Source organism: Mauremys reevesii, linkage group 7, assembly GCF_016161935.1.
Source record: "Mauremys reevesii isolate NIE-2019 linkage group 7, ASM1616193v1, whole genome shotgun sequence".
In the NCBI taxonomy this organism is placed as follows: domain Eukaryota; kingdom Metazoa; phylum Chordata; order Testudines; family Geoemydidae; genus Mauremys; species Mauremys reevesii.
The window spans coordinates 255,487-281,348 of record NC_052629.1 but is presented as its reverse complement, the minus strand read 5'-3'; the positions used below and the strand labels follow the sequence as shown (position 1 = coordinate 281,348).

At 44.4% G+C, this 25,862-nt stretch overlaps 1 protein-coding gene across 6 annotated transcripts in view; it reads left to right on the top strand.

Moving 5' to 3' along the window:
* Nucleotides 1–25,085, top strand: part of TCTN3 (tectonic family member 3) — a 58,695-nt gene extending 33,610 nt beyond the window's left edge. Inside the window, exons 8-16 of one of the 6 annotated variants that reach the window (XM_039482733.1) lie at nt 698–733; nt 7,262–7,336; nt 7,440–7,556; nt 13,753–13,851; nt 15,631–15,728; nt 18,298–18,463; nt 19,666–19,803; nt 22,637–22,690; nt 23,039–23,175. In XM_039482733.1, the coding sequence (XP_039338667.1) occupies nt 698–733; nt 7,262–7,336; nt 7,440–7,556; nt 13,753–13,851; nt 15,631–15,728; nt 18,298–18,463; nt 19,666–19,803; nt 22,637–22,675 (768 nt within the window). In that variant the 3' untranslated portion in view covers nt 22,676–22,690; nt 23,039–23,175. Of the gene's footprint in view, nt 1–697; nt 734–7,261; nt 7,337–7,439; nt 7,557–13,752; nt 13,852–15,630; nt 15,729–18,297; nt 18,464–19,665; nt 19,804–22,636 lie in introns of all 6 variants that reach the window. The other 5 variants (XM_039482731.1, XM_039482728.1, XM_039482729.1 and 2 more) reach the window with 5 other exon arrangements.
* Nucleotides 25,086–25,862: the final 777 nt, after the last annotated feature.

Here is a 25,862-nt window from a genome sequence, read left to right as displayed (position 1 = left end):
TTGACTGCATTAATTATATTCCCAGAATTTGATTGATTTGATATCAGCTTTTCAATTATTTTTCTTGAGGTTGATGTTGGGCTAGCTGGCCTATTTTACTAGGATCCTCCTGTTTTCCCTTTCTGAATATTGGCACACCATCATTGCTGTTCTATTCTTTGGGAATTTCCCTGGCAGTCCAAGATTTATTAAAATTAATATTGGTCTAAATATTAATATGCTGTTGAAATGGATGAGACAGTTTGCTCCTCTCAGAATTGTTTTTTCAGGATGTCTGCAGAGTAAAACAGATGTCACTGCATCAGTTACACTTGGTTTGTATTTTCAAGATTTACTTCACAACTTTGGGACCTAGAAAATTACATTTTCATAAATGAAAGCTGAAGTTCTTCTGTAATCATCTGACACCAGTTGCGGGAGCCCTGGGCACGGGCCTGTAGTACCTTAATTTGGCTTTGCACACAGCAGGTCACTAGTAGAACCAGGAAAACAACTTAGATCTCCTGGGTCACAGACCAGTGCCGTATCCACTAGACCATACTTCTAGATTCTAGAGCACAAAGTTGGTGGTAAGTTCCATAGCCTTGGAATAGGCAGGGCTCTGCTTATCACCATATTATCTAGACACTGGTGTGTGATTTCCTAGTGACTCTGGGCACTTACAGTTAAAACACACCTGTTGATTTTTCTTTTCCAGTTCCCAGTTAATATGACCGTTGTCCAGCTCATGCAGGTGAGACTCTGCCAATGAAAATAATTCCTGCATCTGAGGTAAAGGGAATCCTGAGTCTGAGGCATGCAGAATGAGCTGCTTGAACCAAGCACTTTGGGGGAATGGAAAAGTTCTGTGTCTGAGACAAGGTTTTGGAGGAGAAAGCCACATTGTCTCTGGAAAAGGAATATGGGGAAGGTTTCAGATATGAGATGGGGTATACTCTAAGGTGATGTGTACGTGAGTGAGTGGAAGATCTTTGGCCTGGGATGGGCAGAGATGGGGTAGAGAGCAGGCTCTGGTTCTGGGATAGATTGGGAGTGGAGGGGCAGGTCACAGACAGAAATGTGGTTGAGAAGGGAAAGGTCTCAGACTTGGAAGTGGTTTGGAAAGAGGAGGCGGGGGAAGGCCCCAGTTCTTCTTCAAGTGATGATCCCTGTGTGTTTTCCACACATGGGTACACATGCAGGTTCGAGTCCGGAAATTCTTCAAAAGCAGTGTCCGTTGATCTGCACGTGCAGTAGTTTCCCTTGTGCTCCCGACCAAGGATATCTGAGACAGGGCGGGTCAATGCCTCTCCAGTTCCTTCTTACCTCTGCATAGCCTGAGTTGGAGTCATATCCTCCTTCACTATAACCTGTAAAGTAGAAAATATTTTTAAGTAGTTTATATTGTAGTTTAGTAGTTTAATTTTCTAATAAGTTTTGAGTAGTTTTTTCCTCCCCAGTTGAGGGAAACCATCCCTGGTTCCAGGATTATGCCTAGAGTTCTGGGATTCAAGAACTGCGTCTCCTGCCCTTGCTCCTTCTCCATCAATGATGAACATCAACAGTGCTTGTACTGTCTGAGTGCAGCACATATCTCTGCAAAGTGCAGTATCTGTTGATCCATACCACCCAGAACTTGAGAGGCATGGGGGCTTTGCCTAAGAAAGTACTTGATGGCAGAGGCTATGAGGCCCCTCTCTGATCCAAGCCCAGGAGAACCCCCTGTATGTCAGCCTCAACCAACCAGCCGTGCCCTCCAAGCATGTGCCTTGGAGTGGAGCCTCTAACACTGAAGCCCAAGGGCTCTTCCTTCAGAGCTCCCCATGAAAGTAGAGAGCACTCTGATGGGCACAAGGACAGAACCATGCAAAGGACGGTCAATAAGAAATGTGTTTCCTCCCTGAGCCAGTCCACGTTGGGTGAGATGTCGTGTCTCGCTCAGAACCAATGGACCCAGCTCTGCCAAAGACCCCCAGGTTGGAAGGCAAGGTGGGCAAAAAGATCTGCCCGTTCTGAAGGTGGTATCAAAGCGTAAAGCACAGATGCCCACTGGTTCTGTGAGTCCTGGTCCGAACCAATTGTCAGCACTGTCTTGTTCATTTAAAGATCATTCAACTGCAATGGATGAGCTGAGTCCTTCAGGTGTAACTGCTGGAACTCCTCGGACCCTAGGCTGTTACTTATGTAACACTGGAGGATATATTCAACTTGGTGGTGGTACAGGTGACTGCAGACAGAGCTTGGCTGCACTACCAGAAATTCACCCTGGCAGATAAGGGCTCTGAGAGACTAGACCTCCTGGTAAAGAAGGTCTTCTCCTCCACAGGTCTGCAATTTTATGTCATTTAACTACCAACCTTTGTTAGTGAAATATGACTTTAATAACTACTTCAGGCTCACGGACTTCAGAGATAAACTTCCTGTAACCTTTTATTTATTTAAAGTGAAATGTATTACATCACCACGGGTTCGTCTCTGGTTGCTATAGTGAAACTCAAGGAGCTCAATCTATTTAGATTAACAAAGAGAAGGTTAAACGGGTGACTTGATCAGTATGTAAATACCTAGGGAGGACAGATATTGAATAATGAGCTCTCCAGTCTAGCAGACAAAGGTATACAAGTTGAAGGTTGAAAAATTCAAAGTAGAAATAGGCATAAAATTTTAATAGGGCTGTTGATTAGTTGCAGATAACTCATGTGATTAACTCAAAAATTAATTGTGATTAATCGCACTGTTAAACAATAGCATACGAATTGAAATTTAATAAAATATTTTTGGATGTTTTTCTACATTTTCAAATATATTGATTTCTGTTGCAACACAGTGTACAGTGCTCACTTTATATTATTTTATTACAAATATTTTCACTATATGAAATATGGAATGATAAGCAAAAGTAATAATATTTTTCAATTCACCTAATACAAGTACTGTAGTGCAATCTCTTTAACATGAAAGTTGAAACTACAAATGTAGATGTTTGTGTGTGTGTGTGTGTGTGTGTTACATAACATCACTCAAAAACAAAATAATTTAAAACTTTAGAGCCTACAAATCCTCTCAGTCCTACTTCTTGTTCAGTCAATTGCTCAGACAAACAAGTTTGTTTACATTTACGGGCGATACTGCTGCCTGCTTCTTATTTATAATGTCATCTGAAAGTGAGAACAACTGTTCGCATGGCACTTTTGTAGCTGGTATTGCAAGGTATTTATGTGCCAGATATACTAAACATTCATATGCCCCTTCGTGCTTTGGCCACTATTCCAGAGGACATGCTTCCATGCTGATGATGTGCATTAAAAAAAATGCATTAATTAAATTTGTGACTGAACTCCTTGGGGGAAAATTGTATGTCTCCTGTTCTGTTTTACTTGCATTCTGCCATATATTTCATGTTATAGCAGTCTTGGATGATGACCGAGCACATGTTCATTTTAAGAATACTTTCACCGCAGATTTGACAAAATGCAAAGAAACACCAATGTGAGATTTCTAAAGATAGCTACAGTACTCAACCCAAGGTTTAAGAATCTGAAGTGCCATCCAAAATCTGAGAGGGACGAGGTGTGAAGCATGCTTTCAGAAGTCTTAAAAGAGCAACACTCCGATGCAGAAACTACAGAACCCGAACCACCAAAAAATAAAATCAATCTTCTGCTGGTGACATCTGACTCAAATGATGAAAATGAACAGGTATCGGCCTGCTCTGATTTGGATTGTTATCAAGCAGAACCCATCATCAGCATGGATGTATGTCCTCTGAAATGGTGGGCCAAGCATAAAGGGACATATGAATCTTTAGCACATCTGGCATGTAAATATCTTGCGATGCCAGCTACAACAGTGCCATGCAAATGCCTGTTCTCACTTTCAGGTGACATTGTAAGCTAGAAGCAGGCAGCATTATCTCCTGCAAATTGTAACCAAACTTGTTTGTCTGAGCGATTGGCTGAACAAGAAGTAGGACTGAGTGGACTTGTAGGCTGTAAAGTTTTACATTGTTTTATTTTTAAAGGCAGTTATTGTACATAATTCTACATTTGTAAGTTTAACTTCCATGATGAAGAGATTGCACTACAGTACTTGTATTAGGTGAATTGAAAAATACTATTTTTTGTTTTTACAGTGCAAATATTTGTAATAAATAAATAAATATATATATATATAAAAATGAGCACTGTACACTTTGTATTCTGTGTTGTAATTGAAATCAATATATTTGAAAATGTAGAAAACATTCAAAATATTTAAATAAATGGTATTTTATTATTGTTTAACAGTGCGATTAATCATGATTATTTGTTTTAATCGCTTGACAGCCCTAAATTTTAAGTAAGAGTAATCAACAGTAGGAGCAATTTTCCAAAGTTTATGTTGTACTCTTCATTTCTGGTAATTTATTAAATCAAGATTGGACCTTTTTCTAAAAGATTCTCTAGTACAAACAAGAATTATTTCAGGTAAATTCTGGGGCCTGTGTTATAACAGAGATCATACTAGATGGTCACAGTGGTTGGTCCCTTCTAATCTTGGAATCTATGAAAACCCACCCAGTGTTTGTTTGTTTGTTTGTTTGTTTTTTCCCCAAAGGCTAACATCAATACCTTGGGGTCTTTGTTCTGTATTTGAATATTATCTGAACTCCAGACACCAGCCCCATATTGAGAGGTTGGGGAAAACTTGTTCTCTCAACTTCAGCCAATCTCTAGTAATATCTTCAATCCCTGTGTGTTTCTAACTCAGAAGTTGCCTGACTCTCTTTCTGGTGTGTGGAAAGTGGAAGAGGGCCAAGACTAAAACAGGGTTCAAAAAAGAACTAATAAATTCATGAAGGATAGGTCCATCAATGGCTATTAGACAAGATGGGCAGGGATGGTGTCCCTAGCCTCTGTTTGCCAGAAGCTGGGAATGGGTGACAAGGGATGGATCACTTGCTTACCTGAGTAGTTGGAAATGATGGTGCACAGGTCTCTCTCTGTTAGGCCACATGGTTGCATGCACCTACATGGTGTAATTTGCCAGACTCCACTTATGGTGTCTGCAAACTTGGCGCTGCTCGATTTACCGACCGAACAGGGACCACATCGACTCCAGCTTACTGTTCTCACCAGAGTTATCTCCTCCCTTGCTTAGTGGTTGAATCCAGAAAAGGTCACTGTGAGGACTTCTTTCAGCCCTCCTGCACCTAGGACCACCCTTGTTACAGACGTCTCCCTTCTGGGATGTGGGGCACTCATTTGAACAACTACACTGCTCAGGGTACCTGAACCCCATGGGAGGCCAGGCTACATATAAACTTACTGGAACTGAGGGCAGTCTGCCTTGTGTGCAAGGCCTTCCTTCCCTTCATGCTGGACAATATCACTGTGGTGGTGTATATAAACAAACAAGGAGGAGCAAGATCTCATCCCCTCTGTCCGGAAGACATCAGTCTTTGGAATTGCTGTGTTAGGCACCATGTCACACTGCAGGCTGTATACCTCCTGGGTATTCACAACGGCAAGCTAAGCAGAAGATTTTCTGCAGATCGTGAATGGGAGATTCATGATTCAGTTCTAACCATGATAGTTAGACAATGAGGTGCTCACCATGGGATCTCTTTTCATCCTAGATAAACAGAAAGCTTCTCCTATGTTGGTTTTAGGGAAGCCATAGGTTGCAACTCCCAGGGTGCTGCTCCCCTGCTGTCTTGGATGGATGGCCTCAGATCCTCCTTTCCTCCTATTTCCCCCCCCCCACACACACACACCCACCAAGTTATAGAGAAAATATGCAGTGACAAAGTCAATATCATTCTCATAGTACCTTACTGGACCAGACAGTTCATGGAACTTCTAACTGTGTCCACCCACCCATTTATCAGGACCACACATTTCTGGATCTCCTAATCCAGCATAGGGGGAAAATCAACCGCCCCAACCTGGCTCATTCCACTTTATGGCCTGGTGTTTGGATGAGCATCAGAAATAGAATGCTTATGCTCTGCCCCCATTCAGGAAATCCTTAATCAAAGTAGAAAGAATTCCACTACAACCTGTTCTCTAACCAAATGGAGGTGCTTTTTGGCCTGGGCATGACTCCACCAACATTTACTAGATACTATGGGCATTCTGGCTGTTCTGGACTCGCTCCCATTCTTGAAGAATTCAGGTCTAGCTCTTAGTTTGCTGCGGGTACACCTAGCACCCGTGAAACAATGTTATGATTTATGAAGGTCTTGATCAGGACCTTCCCACCAATCCTTAAACCTGTGCCTCAATGGGACCTTAACCGTGCCCTGTTGACACTCACAGAACCACCCTTTGAACCTGTGGCAACATGTGCCATGACCCACCTGTCCGTGAAGGTGGTGTTTTTAGTGGCCATCACTTCAGCCAGGAGGGTCAGTGAGCTAGGAGCCATCATCGCAAACCCTCCCTGTACAGCGTTTCACAAGAGAAATTTTCCCTTGGGTATGCTCCAGATTTCTCCCCAAGATTGATTCTGAGTTTCACATCAATCAAGCAATACACTTACTTGTATTTTTCCCAAAACCCCAGGCTTCCTCCGAAGAGAAGAGATTCACTCTCTTGACGTCCAGTACACCCTGGTGTTCTATCTTCAAAGAACCAAATCCATTAGAAATCTCTGAGATTTTTTACTGCTGTAGCAGAAAGATTGTGTAGGCAAGCCATATACTCCCAGAGAATTTCTAAGTGGGTTTTGGGATGCATCTTTAGAGTGCTACAAAATAGCAAGAATTCCTGCCTCTATAGCATCCCTATCTGATGTCCCACTGCAGGACAGGGCAGCAACTTGGAGTTCTGGTCACATGTTTGCAACACACTATGCTCTAGGTCAGGCATCAGCTGTGGATGAAGTGGTAGGAATGGGAGTATTGCAAGCATCTTTGTTGCCAGCTTCCTTGCACCCTCCTGCAGTCTGAACATTGCTTGCCAATCACCCAGGTATGGAATACACACAGGGACCATCACTTGAAAAAGAAGTGGAATTTACTTACTGTTACTGGAGGTTCTTCGAGAAGTGTGGTCCCTAGCTGTATTCCACTACTTGCCCTCCCTCCCCTCTGCTTCAGATCCTGTTGGATTTGCAATAAGAAGAGGAACGGGAGAAGTGTTGACTTGCATTGACTCTTATACCCTCAGTCAGGAATACAGATAGGGACCACATATCTTGAAGAACCTCCAGTTACGGTAAGTAACGTCCACATCAGGGATGGATGGTCACACTCCACTCTTTACTGGATTAACTGATTTTTTATTTTTTCTGCCTCCAGGTGAGAATCACCCCTGTCACACAGCCTGGAGCTCCCCAGATGGATGGCAACACCTGTCACAATGTTGTTTCTGAGGTACCTGAACCACCCTTCCACCATTATTGAGGCAGTGCAGGGCTGGAGTTAAGGCCCCAGGTCCTTGCCTTTTCTCTGATCGTCCTCTGTGTTGGACTTGCAGGTGATCTATGAAATAGAGTTCAATGGGACCCATGGAATCCAGAATGTCTCTGTCCAGCTTAAAGTGACCAGCGTCTCTGGGAACTCTCTGCAGCAGCGGTTCACACTTCAGTTCTGGGTTAGTGCCCTAGTTTCACATGGATCCTTGCAAGGGCTGGGGTTAGTGTCCTGACTTCATTTGAGTCCTTGGGTGAGGAGATCTGGTTAGTACCATGAGAGCATGTGGACCTTGAGGAATCAGGGGTCAACATCCCAATCTTATATGGGTCCTGTGGGGTATTGGGGTCAGTGTTTTGGTCTTGGGTAGGTCCTCAAGGTAGGGACAGGTGGGCTCAGTGCCCTGGTCTTGTGCAGGGTTGGAGGGTGTTGGTGTTCTGCTCTTGGATGGTCTCTGGGGGAGGGGAGGGAAGAGATCAGGGTCAATATTTTTGTCCCAGACATGTTATGTAAAGAGAGGATAGGAGGCAGTGCTGTATTTCACTTGTTCTGAGCAGAGCTGCTGGTGTCCTTTCCAGATGCTACTTGACGTGTGCCCTGGCAGTGGGAGATGGGAATTGCCTTGTAGGGTCAGTGACCTTTTCCAACTCCTTAGGTTCTAAGGCTGGAGGACAATGTATAATGTGGAAGGTGTGAGGTTGTTTGCTTGACTCAGAACAACAGAAGCTTGTTGAAGTAGTCCCCAAAACCCCTCTCCAGTGAGGACAGAGTAATAAGTGTGTGTTTGCAGGAGAGAATATCAGTGACCCAAAACTTCAGGGCTGTGGAAGGGCAAGGGTGAGTTCTTCTTTTGAGTATCCTCTGCATATTCCCATTCATGGGAATGCTCTGACCAGAGCAGCCTTAACGGTAAAATTCTACTAGAAGTAGCCATTGGAGCATCCATGTGCCTTCCTTGCTCGTCCCACTTCTCTTCCTCCCCCAACCTCCCTCCCCAATTCTAGACATTCTAGGGCGATGGGTCTCAAACTTTTTTACTGGTGACCCCTTTCACATAGAAAGCCTCTGAGTGCAACCCCCCGAGTGCAACCCCCCAAATAAATTAAACACACTTTTTAATATATTTAACACCATTATAAATGCTGGAGGCAAGCGGGGTTTGGGGTAGAGGTTGACAGCTCACAACCCCCCATGTAATAACCTCACAACCCCCTGTGGGGTCCCGACCCCCAGTTTGAGAACCCCTGTTCTAGGGCAAGTGTTTAAAAGGAGCATGGTGCTTCATTGCCTCAGTGCCTTCAACTGTGGACAGCTGGACCGTTACATTGTTGCTATAGGATCCTTTCAGAACCTATAAGTAGATAGGCAGTTTGTATAGGTTAGTTGGTACATAAGTTCACAGGATTACATAAAGGATAGCATGACAGATCAGAAGGCTAAGGAGCCTGGATTCAAAAGATGCATCTGGTGCCAAGGTGAATTCCTATCATCGGGCACATATCCCAGATGCTTGACATGTTTGGAGGAAGGGCATTCTCCCTGTAAATGTCCAAACTTCTCATCATTTATCACAAGGGCAAAGAGAGACAAAACTGGCTCAAGGCAATTTTATTGCATGAAGCACTGAAGTGACAGCTTGTTTTCAGATACTGGGAGTTAAAGCTGTCTTCGTACAGCTGTGTAGGGAAAGCGCTGCAGTGTGGCCACACTGACAGCTACCAGCGCACTGTTGTGGCCACATTCACAGCATTTGCAGCGGTGTTGGGAGTGGTGCATTATGGGCAGCTATCCCAGCATTCAAGTGGCTGCAACGTGCTTTTCAAAAGATGGGGGTGGGGTGGAGTGTGATAGGGAGCGTGGGGGAGACAGAGAGAGAGTGGATTCCCTGCCTTGCAAGTTCCGACCCCTTCCCCCACCTCTCTCTCATTCACTAAATGCAAATAGCCTTCTTTGTTTTTTTCCTCACAGACCAGATAAGCAGCTGCTCCGAAATGGACCCCTCTCCCCCCACCCTCCATGCTGTTTCTCTCCTCAAGCAAACACTAGCTGTGGACATTCCAAAGGGATCCCCCTGCCTGCCTCATTCACAGCAAACAGTAGCTGTGTTTGTTTTTTAGCTAAGCAGCTCCGGGATCCCCGAGCTCACAACAAAAAAAACAGAGGCATCAGAACAAAACAAAGAGTGTTATCTTTACTTAAAAGCATTATGGGAAGGTTCCGGAGGTCAGTTACAGCGTAGTAAGATTAATCACTGTTTACACTGGCACCCCAGCGCTGCATCACCAGCGCTGTTCTCTTTATTCCTCTCATGGAGGCGGAGTACATGCAGCGCTGTAGCCAGGGAGATACAGCGCTGTATGTGCCTTGCCAGTGTGGACGGGGAGTAAGTTACAGCACTGTAAAGCCACCACCAGCGCCGTAACTCTCAAGTGTAGCCAAGGCCTATGTCAGGCATGGTATCCAAGAGAGATGTCAGGATCTGAAAAAAAGGTCTGGATCATTGACAGACTGTTTCCAGAGCTGTCCCATTTCAGAGAGACTCAGTTGCAGTACCGAGGAAAAATTTGCAGCCCTCCTCGGTGTCAGCCTTATTACAAAGAGTCAATCTGAGTGAGAAGGACATACTAGGACAGAATCTCATTTATGGAGCCAGGCTCTGATTTAAGCTCTCAGTGCAGAGCTAGGAGCCATTCCTCTATGGATCCAACAAGACATCCAGAGGAGCCTGTCATGAGGGTGAGATCTATGGAGCCAATTAAGAGAACTCAGGAGGGTTTGTTAACTAGCACTGCTCTGCATAGTATTACTGTTAAGCAGTAATGTGATAAGCAGTGCGAGGTAATATCTTTTTTACCAGACCAACTTCTGTTGCTGAGAGAGATAAGCTTTTGAGCTACACAGAGCTCTTCCTGAAGTCTGGGAAAGGTACTCAGAGTGTCACAGCTAAATACAAGGTTGAACAGATAGTTTAACATGAGTGGTTACCACATTTTCTAAGGGACCACTGAAGGTGAAGTGGCCCATTATCACCGTTGTAGTCCTAGGACTGCACCACTGGACAAAGGCATCACAGAACCAATGATATACCTGACATACATTGATGATATTTTTATCCTCTGAACATACGGCTTAAACTCCCTCATAGATTTCCACCACAACTTCAACCACCACTACCCATCCATCAAACTCTCTCTGGAACAGTCCTACACTAGCATCAACTTCCTTTACACCATAATCAGCTTCACCCTACAGACAACTATATACAAGGACCCCACAGATCATGACACCTATCTTCATAGATCCAGTTGCTAACTCGAACACACCAAGAACTCTGTTATCTACAGCCAGCCACTCAGATACCATAGAATATTGTCTGAGGAGCAAGTCCAGGATATACACCTTAAAACACTTAAAACTGCCTTCACCAAACAAGGACACTCCCAGAGAAGTAGATTGCATCATAGAATGCGCCACCCAAATACCCCAAGAGAACCTGCTTAAATACAGAAATAAAACCCGCTTTGACCACACACCCTCATTGTCACCTACCACCTCACACTGGAACCCATTTGGGCTATCATCAAACTAAAACTCCACCCTGAAAGAAATCTTTCCTGAACCCCCTTTTCTGGCCTACAGACAACCTCCCCACAACCTCTCTTAGCTCAACAGAAGCAAGCTCCCCACAGTGGTGGACGAAAAGCTGAATATGAGTCAACAGTGTGCCCTTGTTGCCAAGAAGGCTAATGGCATTTTGGGTTGTATAAGTAGGGGCATTTCCAGCAGATCGAGGGATGTGATCATTCCCCTCTATTCAGCACTGGTGAGGCCTCATTTGGAGTACTGTGTCCAGTTTTGGGCCCCACACTACAAGAAGGATGTGGATAAATTGGAGATAGTCCAGCGGAGGGCAACAAAAATGATTAGGGGGCTGGAGCACATGACTTATGAGGAGAGGCTGAGGGAACTGAGATTATTTAGCCTGCAGAAGAGAAGAATGAAGGGGAATTTGATAGCTGCTTCCCTCCTGCCCTCCGAACCCCTTGGTCCTAGCTCAGAGCACCCTCCTGCACCCCCAACCCCTCATCCCCAGTCCCACCCCAGAGCCTGTACCCCCAGCCGGAGCCGGAGCCCTCCCCATCCGCACCCCTGCCCAGCCCGGAGCCCCCTCCCACAACCTGAACTCCTCATTTCTGGCCCCACCCCAGAGCCCGCACCCACAAGCCGGAGTCCTCACCCCCTCCCACACCCCAACTCCCAATTTCATGAGCATTCATGGCCCGCCATACAATTTCCATACCCAGATGTGGCCCTCGGGCCAAAAAGATTGCCCTCCCCTGCTCTTGAGAGCTGGTCTTTATTTCCCCTATCTGTAAAAACTCTGTTTTAGCAATCTCTTCTGCCAGGTGCGTAAGTCAACTGCGTGCATTAATGATGATCCACCATTCAGTGTGTTTCATAAGGATAAAGTGGTTCTTTGCACTCATTCTAAGTTTTTACCAAAAATAGTCTCCAATTTTGACATAGAACAATCTAGAGTTTTACCATTTTTCCCCCAAACCCCATACTCATGATGGGGAAGTTAAATTACACACATTAGTTATGAGGAGAGCGTTGTCTACAGTAGCACTTATGTTGGCAAAACGTTTGTCGCTCAGGGGTGTGAAAAAAACACACTCCTGGACGACATAAGTTTTGCCACCAGAAGTGCTTATTTGCACAGCTCCATGTTGGCGGGAGATGCTCTCCTGCCGACATAGCTGCCCTCTCTCATTGAGCTGGTTTTATTATGTCGATGGGAGAGCTCTCTCCTATCGGCATAATGCAGCTACACAAGTGCTCTTACAGCAGCACAACTGTATCGATACAGCTGTGGTGCTGTAAGCTTGTAAGTTTAGACATGGTGTTAGACAGGGCTAAACAATTTAGACAGTGCTCAAGGCTGTTCAGAGCTTAGAGACCAAAAAACAAGGGTAAAAGCGTTTCTGTACAGATTCTAGGTGGGTTAGGCTAGGTATTTATGTTCTTATGCTCAATTTATAAGATTAATAAGAACATAAGGATGGCCATACTGGGTCAGACCAATGGTCCATCTAGGCCCAGTATCCTGTCTTCTGACAATGGCCAATGTCAGATGCTTCAGAGGGAATGAACAGAACAGGGCAATTATTAAGTGATCCAGCCCCTGTCATCCAGTCCCAGCTTCTGGCAATTAGAGGCTTAGGGACATCCAGAGCATGCGATCGAAGAGATTATCCTTTCCTCACGGCATCAAAACTCATTCACCTAGATCAAAGTCAATTTGCATGGCTTTCCCTAGACATATTCCTCTCGTAGAGACAAGTAGAGCAACAACTTGGAGTATTGTCCTAATTTTTACTAAACATTACTCTTTAGACTTGGAATCTAGATTGGACGCGAAGTTTGGTAGGGCATTCCTGCATTCCTTGTTTAACTAGAACTTTGGGGCCTACCATCCTGGGTCAAAGTAGTGTTTATTAATATATCCCGTGAGTGGGAATATGCAGAAGACACTCAAAGGAAGAAACGAGGGTTACTTATTTGTGACCAAGGTTCTTTGAGATGGACTCTGCATAATCATACTCCATGCCTCCCTTTCCCCACTGCCTCAGAGCCCTACTTACCAAAGGGCTTGGAGTCATGGGGGAAGACACTGAGTCAGGTGAGTGCCACACTCTTTTTTAAGCCTTGCCCTGGAATGTCCAGAGTTTGGGAGGGGAAGGAGGCAAGGGAGGCATGTGGCTGCTCCAACTGCTACTGTTAGTAGAATTTTACAGTTTAAGTCGCACCACTTGGAGCATTCCAATGAGTTGAATATGTAGCATCCATCTCAAAGAAACTTGGTTCCAAGTAAGTAAGTTCATTTCTGGAGAACCACCTAACTCCATATGGAGACAGCGTAACATGGATCATAACTGTGATTACAGAATTCCTCAGGCTCTAGTACTTTGTTGCAGAAAAATCTTAGGCAGTGGGAGTCTGATGCTTCAGGAACTGTCTCTGGGGCATGGGTATCCAAGTGTCAGGGCAGGCTGCAGTTTGGCTTGCCAGCTCCTATGTTGCAGAGGTGCTGGTTAAGTATGAAAGAGGATTCTGAGACAGACTGAGATAGGGGGTTTGTTTTCAATGAGACTTTTAATAGGGTGATTTAAAAAAACAACCTTTAGTCACACTCAGTGCTGCCATAAGTAGGCTTGACTCCCTTGTCTGAAAAAGAGTTTTCCTGTTTATCCCATGGCTGAATTTGATCAGTTGTGCTGAATGAAGGTCTGATCTACCTGGTGCTGATGGTGTCACTTCCCTTTGTAACATTTTCTTTCCTTCTCTCCTGCTTTTCTCTTCTGCTTGCCTCTCAGCAGAGCAGGACCCCTTCATATACCTTGCCAAGAAGCGGAAACCCTGGCTATATCATTGGGGCACCACTCTTGTCTCTAAATAGTGGTGCCAGGCAGCAAGTATCCTTTCTGATATCAGGTTTTACCTTTCACCATCACCTTCTAGCGTGGCTGTACCCTTTAGATTTTGGATTAACTAGGAAAGTGTTACATGAGTGTCACATTGCAGCCTTTGTCTAACTTTTCCCTTGGGGATAATGGGAAAGGTTCTTTGACAGGGATCTCCAGATGTTTCTCTACACATGAACACCCTCCCTAAGCTCATCCATTAGGTCATCACCCTCTCCCTGTTCAACTCCCTCCTGAAGACCCACTTCTACCCTGACTCCTACAAGAAATTAACCGGCAGACTATACCAACATTGTGAGTACTAAGGAATATCTATGTAGTTAACACAGTGCTTGTTTGGTTTTTTGGGTATCTGCCAAGAATAGCCATGTTCCACTTTGGGAGCTTTCCTGTACCCTCTGTCCATTTCTCTGTGTATTTCTTCAGAGCAAGGACCATGTTTGGGAAGCATTGGAAAGCACTACTGACAACAAATAACTGATAATAATACTGAAGGTGTCTTGACCATGAGTGGATTGGAAACGTGTAAGAGTTAAGGGGGATTTTAGGTATTCTCTAACTTTGTTGAGGGTGTCACTGGCATGTTTGGGTGGAAAGCAACAAAGAGTCCTGTGGCACCTTATAGACTAACAGACGTATTGGAGCATGAGCTTTCGTGGGTCAGTACCCACTTCATCGGACACATGTGCTGGAAATTTCCAGAGGCAGGTGTAAATATGAACTGAAGTTATGATGTTGTGGCTGATCTGTTAGGTCCTGTGATGGTGTCGCTGGTGTAAAGGCCTTTCACAGGCCTTGGGAGACAGGCCAGTCCTCGCTCACGGCAACTCGCCAACCTTAAGCATATTCTCTCCAACAACCACACACCGCACCATAGCAACTCTAACTCAGTAACCAATCCATGCAACAAACCTCGATGACAACTCTGCCCACATATTTACACCAGTGACACCATCACACGACCTAACCAGATCAGCCACAACATCATAGGTTCATTCACCTGCACGTCCACCAATGCCATCATGTGCCAGCCATGCCCCTCTGCTATGTACATCGGCCAAACTGGACAATCCTTATGTAAAAAGATTAATGGACACAAGTCAGATATTAGGAATGGCAATATACAAAAACCTGTAGGAGAACACTTCAACCTCCCTGGACACACAATAGCAGAGTTAAAGATAGCCATCCTGCAGCAAAAAAACTTTAGGACTAGATTCCAAAGAGAAACTGCTGAACTTCAGTTCATTTGTAAATTTGACACCATCAGCTCAGGATTAAACAAAGACTGTGAATGGCTAGCCAACTACAAAAGCAGTTTCTCTTCCCTTGGTTTTCACACCTCAACTACTAGAAGAGGGCCTCATCCTCCCTGATTGAACTGACCTCGTTATCTCCAGACTGATTCTGGCCTGCATATTTATACCTGCCTCTGGAAATTTCCACCACATGCGTCTGACGAAGTGGGTATTGACCCACGAAAGCTTATGTTCTAATACATCTGTTAGTCTATAAGGTGCCACAGAACTCTGTTGCTTTTTACAGATCCAGACTAACACGGCTCCCCCTCTGATGTTTGGGTGGATATTTCTTTGTTCACAGTGATTAACTTGGCTAGGGCTGGGTTAGGTACATGTGCTACAATAACTGGCACTGTTGGTAGGAGGTTGCTACTAATTAATGGATGATCTTGTTGAGGACTGGTTGGGTAACCTGTGCTGTTTAACTTCCCTTCTATTTGATTTCTTGACACATAGCCCCTTCCCTCAGGTGACTATCTTACAGAGCCAGGGTGATGGAATATGCTCTCAGACTCTCAGGCACAAGGTACGGTTTGGAATGAATATGAGGACAAGCTGCCAGCTCAGGTAACTATTTCCACCATTCCTTCCTCCCCAATCCTCAGATAAGTTTGCAAGGCTTGGGTAGCACCCTCTCCTGTCATTGCCACACAGGGTGTGCAGGGCTCAGGTTGTGCTGTGGAGCTCATGTAGTATCTTCCTCATACATCCCCACATGGGGCTCAGATAATCTCTCTCACACATGCTTGAAGGGTTTGAGCAGCACTGGAGACAAGGAACCTCTACAAGAGAGGGCCCTTCAGAGCAACTTGAACATTATTAATTGTGGAGGTCTGCTGGGGAGGTTCTGAGGCTCCAGTTCTAAGCATGTATTGCACAGAACAATACAGGAATGCAGGGCTTGGATTCGAGGAGTAGTATTATAATTAGGCTTGAAATAATTAGATTTTTATTATTCAATATCACTAAAGATCCATTTTGCACCATATACACACAAACTGATGAAAAATATTTCCATTGATAATAATGGACATTTACAGATAGGCAAAGTAAAACAAGTGCTACTTAAGAGTTTGATTTGAAGCTATTTACTTTGTATGTTTTGACACATGATGTTGACAATGTGTGTTTTAATGGTTATAGAGCTTGAATTTTTTGAATCTCAAGATCTGCTTGTGACGGGTTTGGTCACAGAGATCCCCTTGGGACTGTCACCTGATGTGCCAAAATTACCTCTGAGCCCATTTTCCCTGCCAGCTTGGGACTCCTGAACCCTGCCTTGTTGAGCCAGACACACTAGCCTGCTGCAACACAGACCCAGGGTCTGGGCCATGTCTCCAAAGCTGCAGACTTTAACTAAAAACAGCTCAGCATGTTACCTGTCTCCAGCACCCAGACATCCAGCTCCCAATGGGATTCAAACCCCAAATAAATCCGTTTTACTCTGTATAAAACTTATACAGGGTAAATTCATAAATTGTCTGCCCTCTATAACACTGATAGAGTGATATACACAGCTGTTTGCTCCCCCAGGTATTAATCACTTACTCTGGGTTTACTAATAAACAAAAGTGATTTCATTAAGTATAAAAAGTAGGATTTAAGTGGTTTCAAGTAATAACAGACAGAACAAAATAAGTCACAAAAGCAAAGTAAAACAAACTCGCAAGTCTAAGCCTAATACATTAAGAAACTGATTACAGGTAATATCTCACCCTCAAAGATGTTCCAATAAGCTGCTTTCACAGACAAGACCCCTTCCTACTCTGGGCCCAGTCCTTTCCCTGGTACAATCTTTGTTAGCTCCAGCAGACATCTCAGGTGGTAAGCAGGGGTTTTCTCATGACTGGCAGCCCCCTTTGTCCTGCTACACCCCCTTTTATAGCTTTTGCACAAGTTGGAATATTTTGTGTGTGCTTGTCCCCACCCCTGCCTCATCAATGGAAAAGTACTAGGATTAAGGTAGATTCCAAGATTATGTGGCATGGTCACATGTCACTGTAAGACCCCTCGTCTCCATTCTTCCTGGGTTGGCTCACGTGTAGACAGAAAGGTTTGCATGTAAAAAAACTATTTACAAACAATTGTCCTAGTCAAGGAGAGCCATCAAGATTCTAAACCACCATTAATGGCCCCCACTTTGCATAATTACACTAGGACTTCAGAGTTATACTTCATATTTCTAGCTTCAGATACAAGAATGATACATGCATACAAACAGGAGGAATATATTCAGGAGGTTGTTGTGATACCTTACAAGAGACCTCTTGCATAAAGTATATTCCAGTTACATCATATTCACACTCATGAGCATATTTCCATAAAACATATGGAGTGCAAAGTCACACTACTGTTATTGCCTGACCACAACCCCATAATTTTCCACATCTGTGCAAATTTAAATGGAGAAGATTGAGAAAAATGCTTAAAAATAAAAATTTATTTCTGTAAAGTGGTGTGTGTGTGTGTGTGTGTGTAAGTAAAATAAATTCTGCCAAGCCTTCATTATAATTAAGTACTCTAGGAAGTGATATTCTTATTCCATGACTTACAGGGTCAATAATTTGGTTCATTCTCTTCCTGGTGATAGTGGAGATACCCTTCTCCTCCAACAAACAAAAAAAAAAAACCCAAAAAAACCAGGGTGACAGGATATCTGAGGCACTCCATCAGTCTCCTCAACATGCAGCAAATCACTGTCAGTGTTTTGGGCATTCTTCTTGGGGGGAGGGATAGCTCAGTGGTTTGCACATTAGCCTACTAAAGCCAGGGTTGTGAGGTCAGTCCTTGAGGGGGCCATTTAGGGATCTGGGGCAAAAATCAGTACTTGGTCCTGCTAGTGAAGGCAGGGGGCTGGACTTGATGACCTTTCAAGGTCCCTTCCAGTTCTAGGAGATTGGTATATCTCCAAATATTAATTAATTATTATTTTTTCTACTTTCATGGAGGACATGGGCTGAATTCATACAGAATTGTACACTAACATTTCCAAAATTCCTCCTTGCAGTCATTACCAAAGTAATAGACACCTTGAAATGGGGTCATTACTGAGGAAAAATGCTCTGTATTAAGAACTGGCTTCTTCTCTGCTCCAAAGGACTCAGACTGCCAAAGATGTGTTTTGTGTCATTTCCAGCATATCCCAAACAATGGAGGATGGAAACTGTAGCTACTTTCAGGAGAAGCTATACCAGGCCTTCCAAGGGGTGAGCAGCCCACAGGCTCTGGCCATAATTGGCAGTGCTGAGCCAACCCAGACAGATCAGTGGACCAGCATCATTATCCGGAACTGCAGTATGCAGGTAATAACAATGGAGGGCCAACTCTGAACCCAACTTCTTCTCTTCTGAGCTCGGCATGCAAGATGATATTGCTTTGGGGATTGTATGAGTGGGAAGAGTCAGAGTTTGCTCTTCCTTCTTTGTTAGTAGCACTCTATTGGAGTCAAACAGGGTACATATTACTCTGTGTGTCAAGACCACTGACCCAGTTCAGAGGCCCTCATGCATGCAAACAGATGTTGTTGTTGTTCCGCACTCATGCTATTTAGAGGCTCATCTTTGACTAGGCAAGCAGAGAACCAGCAGGATTAACTTTTGTAACTCCGTCTTACCAGTGTATAAATGGTTAGGAGAGGTCTAATACTGCAGCCAATGTTTTACTTGGCAGTTCTGAGACTGTGTGCAGTAGAGCTCACTCTACCCACTTCTTTGTTGTTGTTATAATGCTAGTATTATAATATTTGTGTTAATATTGGGCTCTGTCTGACCATTGAGTTATCCTGCTGAATTATTGTCCTTTGAGACTTACCTTATCCAATGTTTATCTATCTAAGGGCTGATCTATACTAGAAAGTTAGGTCGACCCAGCTACATCACTATCCTTTAGGGACGTAGTTAAGCTGACCTAAGTCCTAATATAGACAGCACTAGGTCACCCTAGCTACTGCCTCTTAGAGAGGTTGATTTACTACAGTGACAGAAGAACCCCTTCTGTCGCTGTTGTGTCTACACTATAATGCTACAGCAGTGCAGCTGCAGCACTGCAGCTGTGCTAATATAGCATTTCTAATTTAGACCTAGCCTAAGATTAAGAGGTGACTGGACCATAGTCTTCAGGTACTCACATGGGGAAGAGATTTCTCATAGTAGGTGGCCCTATTCTAGCAGAAAAGGACATAACAAGATCCAGTGATTGGAAACTGAAGGTGAACAAATTCGGACTAGAAATAAGGTGCACATCTTTAACAGTGGGGGTAATTAACTATTAGAATAACTTAGTTAGCAATATGGTGGATTCTCCATTACTTGAAGTCTTTAATCAAGACTGGATATCTTTCTAAAAGATATGTTCTGGCTCAACCAAAAGTTCTGTGCTTGATGCTAAAATTACTGGGTGAGGTTCTTTGGCCTTTGTTATGTAGGAGGTCAGACTAGATTATTTTAATGGTCCTTTCTTGCCTTAAAATCTGTGAAAACACGTGGGTTCCCCTTTTTTTTCTCAGGCTGGGAATTGTGCCTCCTGCTGTATGGTTCCTGTGTCCTTGAAGATCCAGGTATTGTGGGCTGAGGTGGGCCTCCAGTCCAACCCACAAAGTCAAGTGCTGGGAGCACGGTATTGGTATCAGTGTCAGTCTCTGAAGGTATAGCTCCATTATTATGCACCTCCACCCCCAAAGGCCATAACATGGGGCATATAGTTTACATGAAGTCTGAGAGATCCTTCATATAGCTCTGGTATTGAAGGTTTGGAGTTCACTGAATCTTACCATTTGTCCACATAGATTGGCAGTGGCAAGTATTTAATGCTTCCACAGAAGACGGTGGACAAAATCTCCCATAATGTTCTTAACCAATTGTATATGGCTGTGCAAAGGGGAGCTCCTTCCCATCCCTGAGCAGCTTCTTCCACCTTAGGCCTGAAACATTAAACTCTTGGTTATTCTTCGTATCAGAGGGGTAGCCGTGTTAGTCTGTTTCTGTAGAAGCAGCAAAGAATCCTGTGGCACCTTATAGACTAACAGACGTTTTGCAGCATGAGCTTTCGTGGGTGAATACCCAATTCTTCGGATGCAAGCAGTGGAAATTTCCAGGGGCAGGTGTATATATAAGCAAGCAAGAAGCAAGCTAGAGATAACGAGGTTAGATCAATCAGGGAGGATGAGGCCCTGTTCCAGCAGCTGAGGTGTGAAAACCAAGGGAGGAGAAACTGGTTCTGTAATTGGCAAGCCATTCACAGTCTTTGTTTAGTCCTGAGCTGATGGTGTTAAATTTACAGATGAACTGGAGCTCAGCAGTTTCTCTTTGAAGTCTGGTCCTAAAGTTTTTTTGCTGTAGGATGGCCACCTTAAAATCTGCTATTGTGTGGCCAGGGAGGTTGAAGTGTTCTCCTACAGGTTTTTGTATATTGCCATTCCTAATGTCTGATTTGTGTCCATTTATCCTTTTCCTTAGAGACTGTCCAGTTTGGCCGATGTACATAGCAGAGGGGCATTGCTGGCATATGATGGCATATATTACATTGGTGGACGTGCAGGTGAATGAACCGGTGATGGTGTGGCTGATCTGGTTAGGTCCTGTGATGGTGTTGCTGGTGTAGATATGTGGGCAGAGTTGGCATCAAGGTTTGTTGCATGGGTTGGTTCCTGAGCTAGAGTTACTATGGTGCGGTGTGCAGTTGCTGGTGAGAATATGCTTCAGGTTGGCAGGTTGTCTGTGGGCGAGGACTGGCCTGCCACCCAAGGCCTGTGAAAGTGTGGGATCATTGTCCAGGATGGGTTGTAGATCCCTGATGATGCGTTGGAGGGGTTTGAGCTGGGGACTGTATGTGATGGCCAGTGGAGTCCTGTTGGTTTCTTTCTTGGGTTTGTCTTGCAGTAGGAGGCTTCTGGGTACACATCTGGCTCTGTTGATCTGTTTCCTTATTTCCTCGTGTGGGTACTGTAGTCTTGAGAATGCTTGGTGGAGATTTTCTAGGTGTTGGTCTCTGTCTGCGGGGTTAGAGCAGATACGGTTGTACCTCAGTGCTTGTCTGTAGACAATGGATCTTGTGGTGTGCCTGGGATGGAAGCTGGAGGCATGAAGGTAGGCATAGCGGTCGGTAGGTTTTCGGTAGAGGGTGGTGTTCATGTGACCACCACTTATTTGCACCGTGGTGTCTAGGAAGTGGACCTCCCGTGTAGATAGGTCCAGGCTGAGGTTGATGGAGGGGTGGAAGCTGTTGAAATCATGGTGGAATTTTTCCAGAGTCTCCTTCCCATGGGTCCAGATGATTAAGATGTCATCAATGTAGCGTAGGTAGAGAAGGGGTGTGAGTGGGACGGGAGCTGAGGAAGCGTTGTTCCAGGTCGGCCATAAAAATATTGGCATATTGTGGGGCCATGCGGTGCCCATAGCGGTGCCACTGATCTGGAGATATATATTGTCATTAAATTTGAAATAGTTGTGTGTGAGGATAAAGGCACAGAGCTCAGCAACCAGTTGTGCTGTGGCATCATCAGGGATACTGTTCCTGACAGCTTGTATTCCATCAGTGTGTGGGATGTTTGTGTAGAGAGCCTCTACATCCATGGTGGCTAGGATGGTGTTTTCTGGAAGGTCACCAATGCATTGTAGTTTCCTCAGGAAATCAGTGGTGTCACGGAGATAGCTGGGAGTGCTGGTAACATAGGGTCTGAGTAGAGAGTCCACATATCCAGACAGTCCTTCAGTGAGAGTTCCAATGCCAGAGATGATGGGGTGTCCAGGATTTCCGGGTTTGTGGATCTTGGGTAGTAGATAGAATAACCCTGGTCGGGGTTCTAAGGGTATGTTGATTTGTTCCGGTGTTAGTGTAGGGAGTGTCCTGAGTAGATGGTGCAGTTTCTTAGTGTATTCCTCAGTGGGATCTGAGGGAAGTAGCCTGTAAAATTTGGTATTGGAGAGTTGTCTGGCGGCCTCCTTTTGGTAGTCAGACCTGTTCATGATGACAACAGCACCTCCTTTATCAGCCTCTTTGATTATAATGTCAGGATGGTTTCTGAGGCTGTGGATGGCATTGCGTTCTGCACGACTTAGGTTGTGAGGCAAGCGATGTTGTTTTTCCACAATTTCTGCCTGTGCACGTCGGCGGAAGCATTCAATGTATAGGTCCAGACTGTCATTTTGACCCTCAGGAGGAGTCCATGTGGAGTTCTTCTTCTTGTGCTGTTGGTGGGAGGGTAACTGTGTATCAGTGCGCTGTTCAGTGTTGTCCTGGAAGTATTCTTTGAGTCGGAGACGGCGAAAGTAGGCTTCCAGATCGCCGCAGAACTGTATCATGTTGGTGGGGGTGGCAGGGCAGAAAGAGAGTCCCTGAGATAGGACAGACTGTTCTTCTGGGCTGAGTGTGTGGGTGGATAGATTGACGATATTGCTGGGTGGGTTAGGGGTATCACGGTTGTGGCCCCATGTGGCAGGTAGGAGTTTAGACAGCTTACAGTCCTTTTTCCTTTTTAGAGAGGTGAAGTGAGTAATGTAGATCTCCTGTCTTATTAAAACAGCTACTGCAGGGTAAGTATCTATTCTTCTCCTACACTGCTCTGTAAAGTGTCCCAGTTCTTCATTCTGAAGGGGGAAGGTAAAGGGACATACCCACACATGGACGTACTACATTTCTCTTATACCTCACCGAAACACTTCCCTGTGATATGCCTGACCACAGTGTCAGAGTTCTTTTCACTTTGAAAATATGATCAATCTGCAGAAGATGGTAATAATAGCTGGTGGAGACTGCTTGCTATTTGGAGCCGCACCAGTCGTTTTGGGCAGCCATTATCTTTGCAGAAACATGCCCTAGGTTGGAAGATGCATCTGTGGCTCTAGGAATGCTAAGCTGTTGGTGTTTTCCTTTTCTTGCAGTCCCTCAACATGACCATGGTGCCTTTGACAACCGTTGTTTCCTTCACTGACATGACAGAATGGCCAGAGCCTCCACGTAGCCAGCCCAGCACATACTGGAAACTCCCATTTGACTTCTTTTTCCCCTTCAAGGTTGCATCGAATGGGGGGATAAGCTGTCAAGGAGACCTGGCTGGTGCTTTCCTGATGTCTCTCACATTCTGCAGCATTCTCAGTTTCTGAAGAGAATGAAGTCTGGTGCTCTGCTCCTCATGGCAACATTTATGCCCAGGTAGTAGCAGAGAGCTCACGCCATCCTGCTGTATCCTGGTGTCATATCTGGTGCCTGTTCCTCACCTGGGTGAGACAATATGAGAGAGACAGTAACCTAAATGATTCCTCTTTGTTCTTGTGAACAGCAAAGAAGGTGTTTATCTGACAGCTAAAAAAGGCAGATGTTTCAGGGAATCCTGTTGGTATAATGGTACAGTCAGAATATGATGCAGACCAAAGACTCTTCTATTCTGTTCAGGTTCTCACCCTGTGCCTATCATCATGCTATCCATGTTCCTTCCTGTAGTGCATTGTGACCTTATTAACATCTGTCATCTGTGATTCTTCCATGTCTGCAACCCCTTTATTCAGATTTGTGAAGGTCAACCCAGTGTTGCTCATGGGGGATGGGAGGGCAGAAGGAGCAGTCTCTGTGTGGAACAAAGAGGAGCAAGGGAATGAAAAGGAACTTTCTTTATTCTGTCCCCTACAAGAAGGAAAAGTCCCTTCCAAGCTGAGCGGTATGGAGAGAAGTGCGGCTTTCATTTCTAGTTTACCTCCCTATTGGCAGGGAGTCTGGAGCTCACTTGTTCAGCTCCCTGTTACAGAAGAGCCTCATCTTTCCATGTGGAACTGCAATTTGTACATTTTAAATCTGATATAATTGATCCAGTGATAGTTTCTGTATGAAACCATCAGTGCCCCTGTGACTAGCTGTAGAATGTATGCCTTTGTTAAGGGACCTGAATTATTATTCAGTGATTGATACTATAATGACCTATCTGCTAGTCTCCTCTGGCCCATTTTAAATAAGCTGGCCTTGTGCATCTGTGTCCGTGTTTATCTCTTACTTTTGTATTAATCTCTTCAAATAAAATTGTCAACTGAACATGCATTACTTTATTAACATGTTTTTATTTGCAAGTTGGGTATGCAAGACAAAAGGAATTATGGAGGTTCTGTCCTTTGGGATTACTGTCCTGGGAATTTTATGCCCATGTGTTTTGACAGCTCTCCTTTACACCCTCACAGCTCTTCCCTCATGCATACAGGCTCAATGCCACTCTCCCCACGTCTGGTGGTTTAGGATTCTCTAAAACTGGGCAGTACTACTGCTCCAGGTCCAAGCAGAGGCTATACTGGCAGTGACCGCCATCGTGAATGTTGGATGATGTATAAGAGATGAGCCATTGTGAGTAGTCAGAGTTGGAGATTAAAGTTAATTATTTTAGAAAAGGTTTGCAACTTATTATGAGACTGCAGTCTCATGCAACACCTAGGCTTTGACTCTGGCCTCCTGTGGCTCAGTGACATTTCATAGATTTCAGGGCCAGAAAAGACCTCTAGATCTTGGGATAAATGAAGAGGGGTAGCTTCTTTTTATGGACACCCAGCCAGCCACTTCGCTATAAAATCCCTCTTGGTAGCTATTCTCTACTTGCTTTACCTGTAAAGGGTTAAAAAGCCCATAGGTAGAAGAAAGGGAGTGGGCACCTACCAAAAGAGTCAACGGAAGGGCTAGAACTTTTTTAAATTGGGAAAAAACTTCCCTTTGTCTGTCTGTCATTCTCCAGAGAGAGGGTACAGAGCAGAGGCAGGGCTGGGACTATGCTGTAAGAGCTTTGAGCCAGGTATGGAAAACCATCAAATCATACCTAGGAATTGCGTATCTGAAACCCCAGATATGTAAGTAAATCAGGGAATGTCTAGGAAGACGCGATTAGGGTTATTTCTTATTGTCTTGTGGACTCCTCTGTGCTAACTCCAGGTGCTTTTGTTTTGCTTGTAACCTTTAAACTGGACCTCAAGAAAATCATTCTTGATGCTTAATTATTATATTTGCTCTTTTTAAATCTAGCAATAGCCTAAATTCCAGATGTATTTTCTTTCTTTTTGTTTTTAATAAAATTTATCTTTAAGAACAGGATTGGGTTTTTTGTGTCCTAAGAGGTTAGTGCAGGGGTCGGCAACCTTTCAGAAGTGGTGTGCCGAGTCTTCATTTATTCACTCTAATTTAAGGTTTCGCATGCCGGTAATACATTTTAACATTTTTAGAAGGTCTCTTTCTATAAGTCTATAATATATAACTAAACTATTGTTGTATGTAAAGTAAATAAGGTCTTTAAAATGTTTAAGAACCTTCATTTAAAATTAAATTAAAATGCAGAGCCCCGTAGACCAGTGGCCAGGATCCGGGCAGTGTGAGTGCCACTGAAAATCAGCAAGCATGCCGCCTTCGGCACACGTGCCATAGGTTGCCTACCCCTGGGTTAGTGCATATGTTGTTTAATTAGCTGGTGGCAACAGCTGATTTCCTTGTTTTCTTTCTCAGCTTTTCCCCAGAGGGGGTGTGAAAGGGCTTGAGGGTACCCCACAGGAAGGAATTCCCAAGATTCCCAAGTGCTCCTTCCTGGGTTCTCAAAAGTGGGGGTGGGGGGTTGCACTTGGGTGGTGGCAGCATCTATCCATCCAAGTGGAGAGAAAAGCTGTAACCTTGGGAGTTTAATACCAGCTTGGAGTGGCCGGTATTAATTTTTTAGAATCCTTGCGGGCCCCCACCTTCTGCACTCAA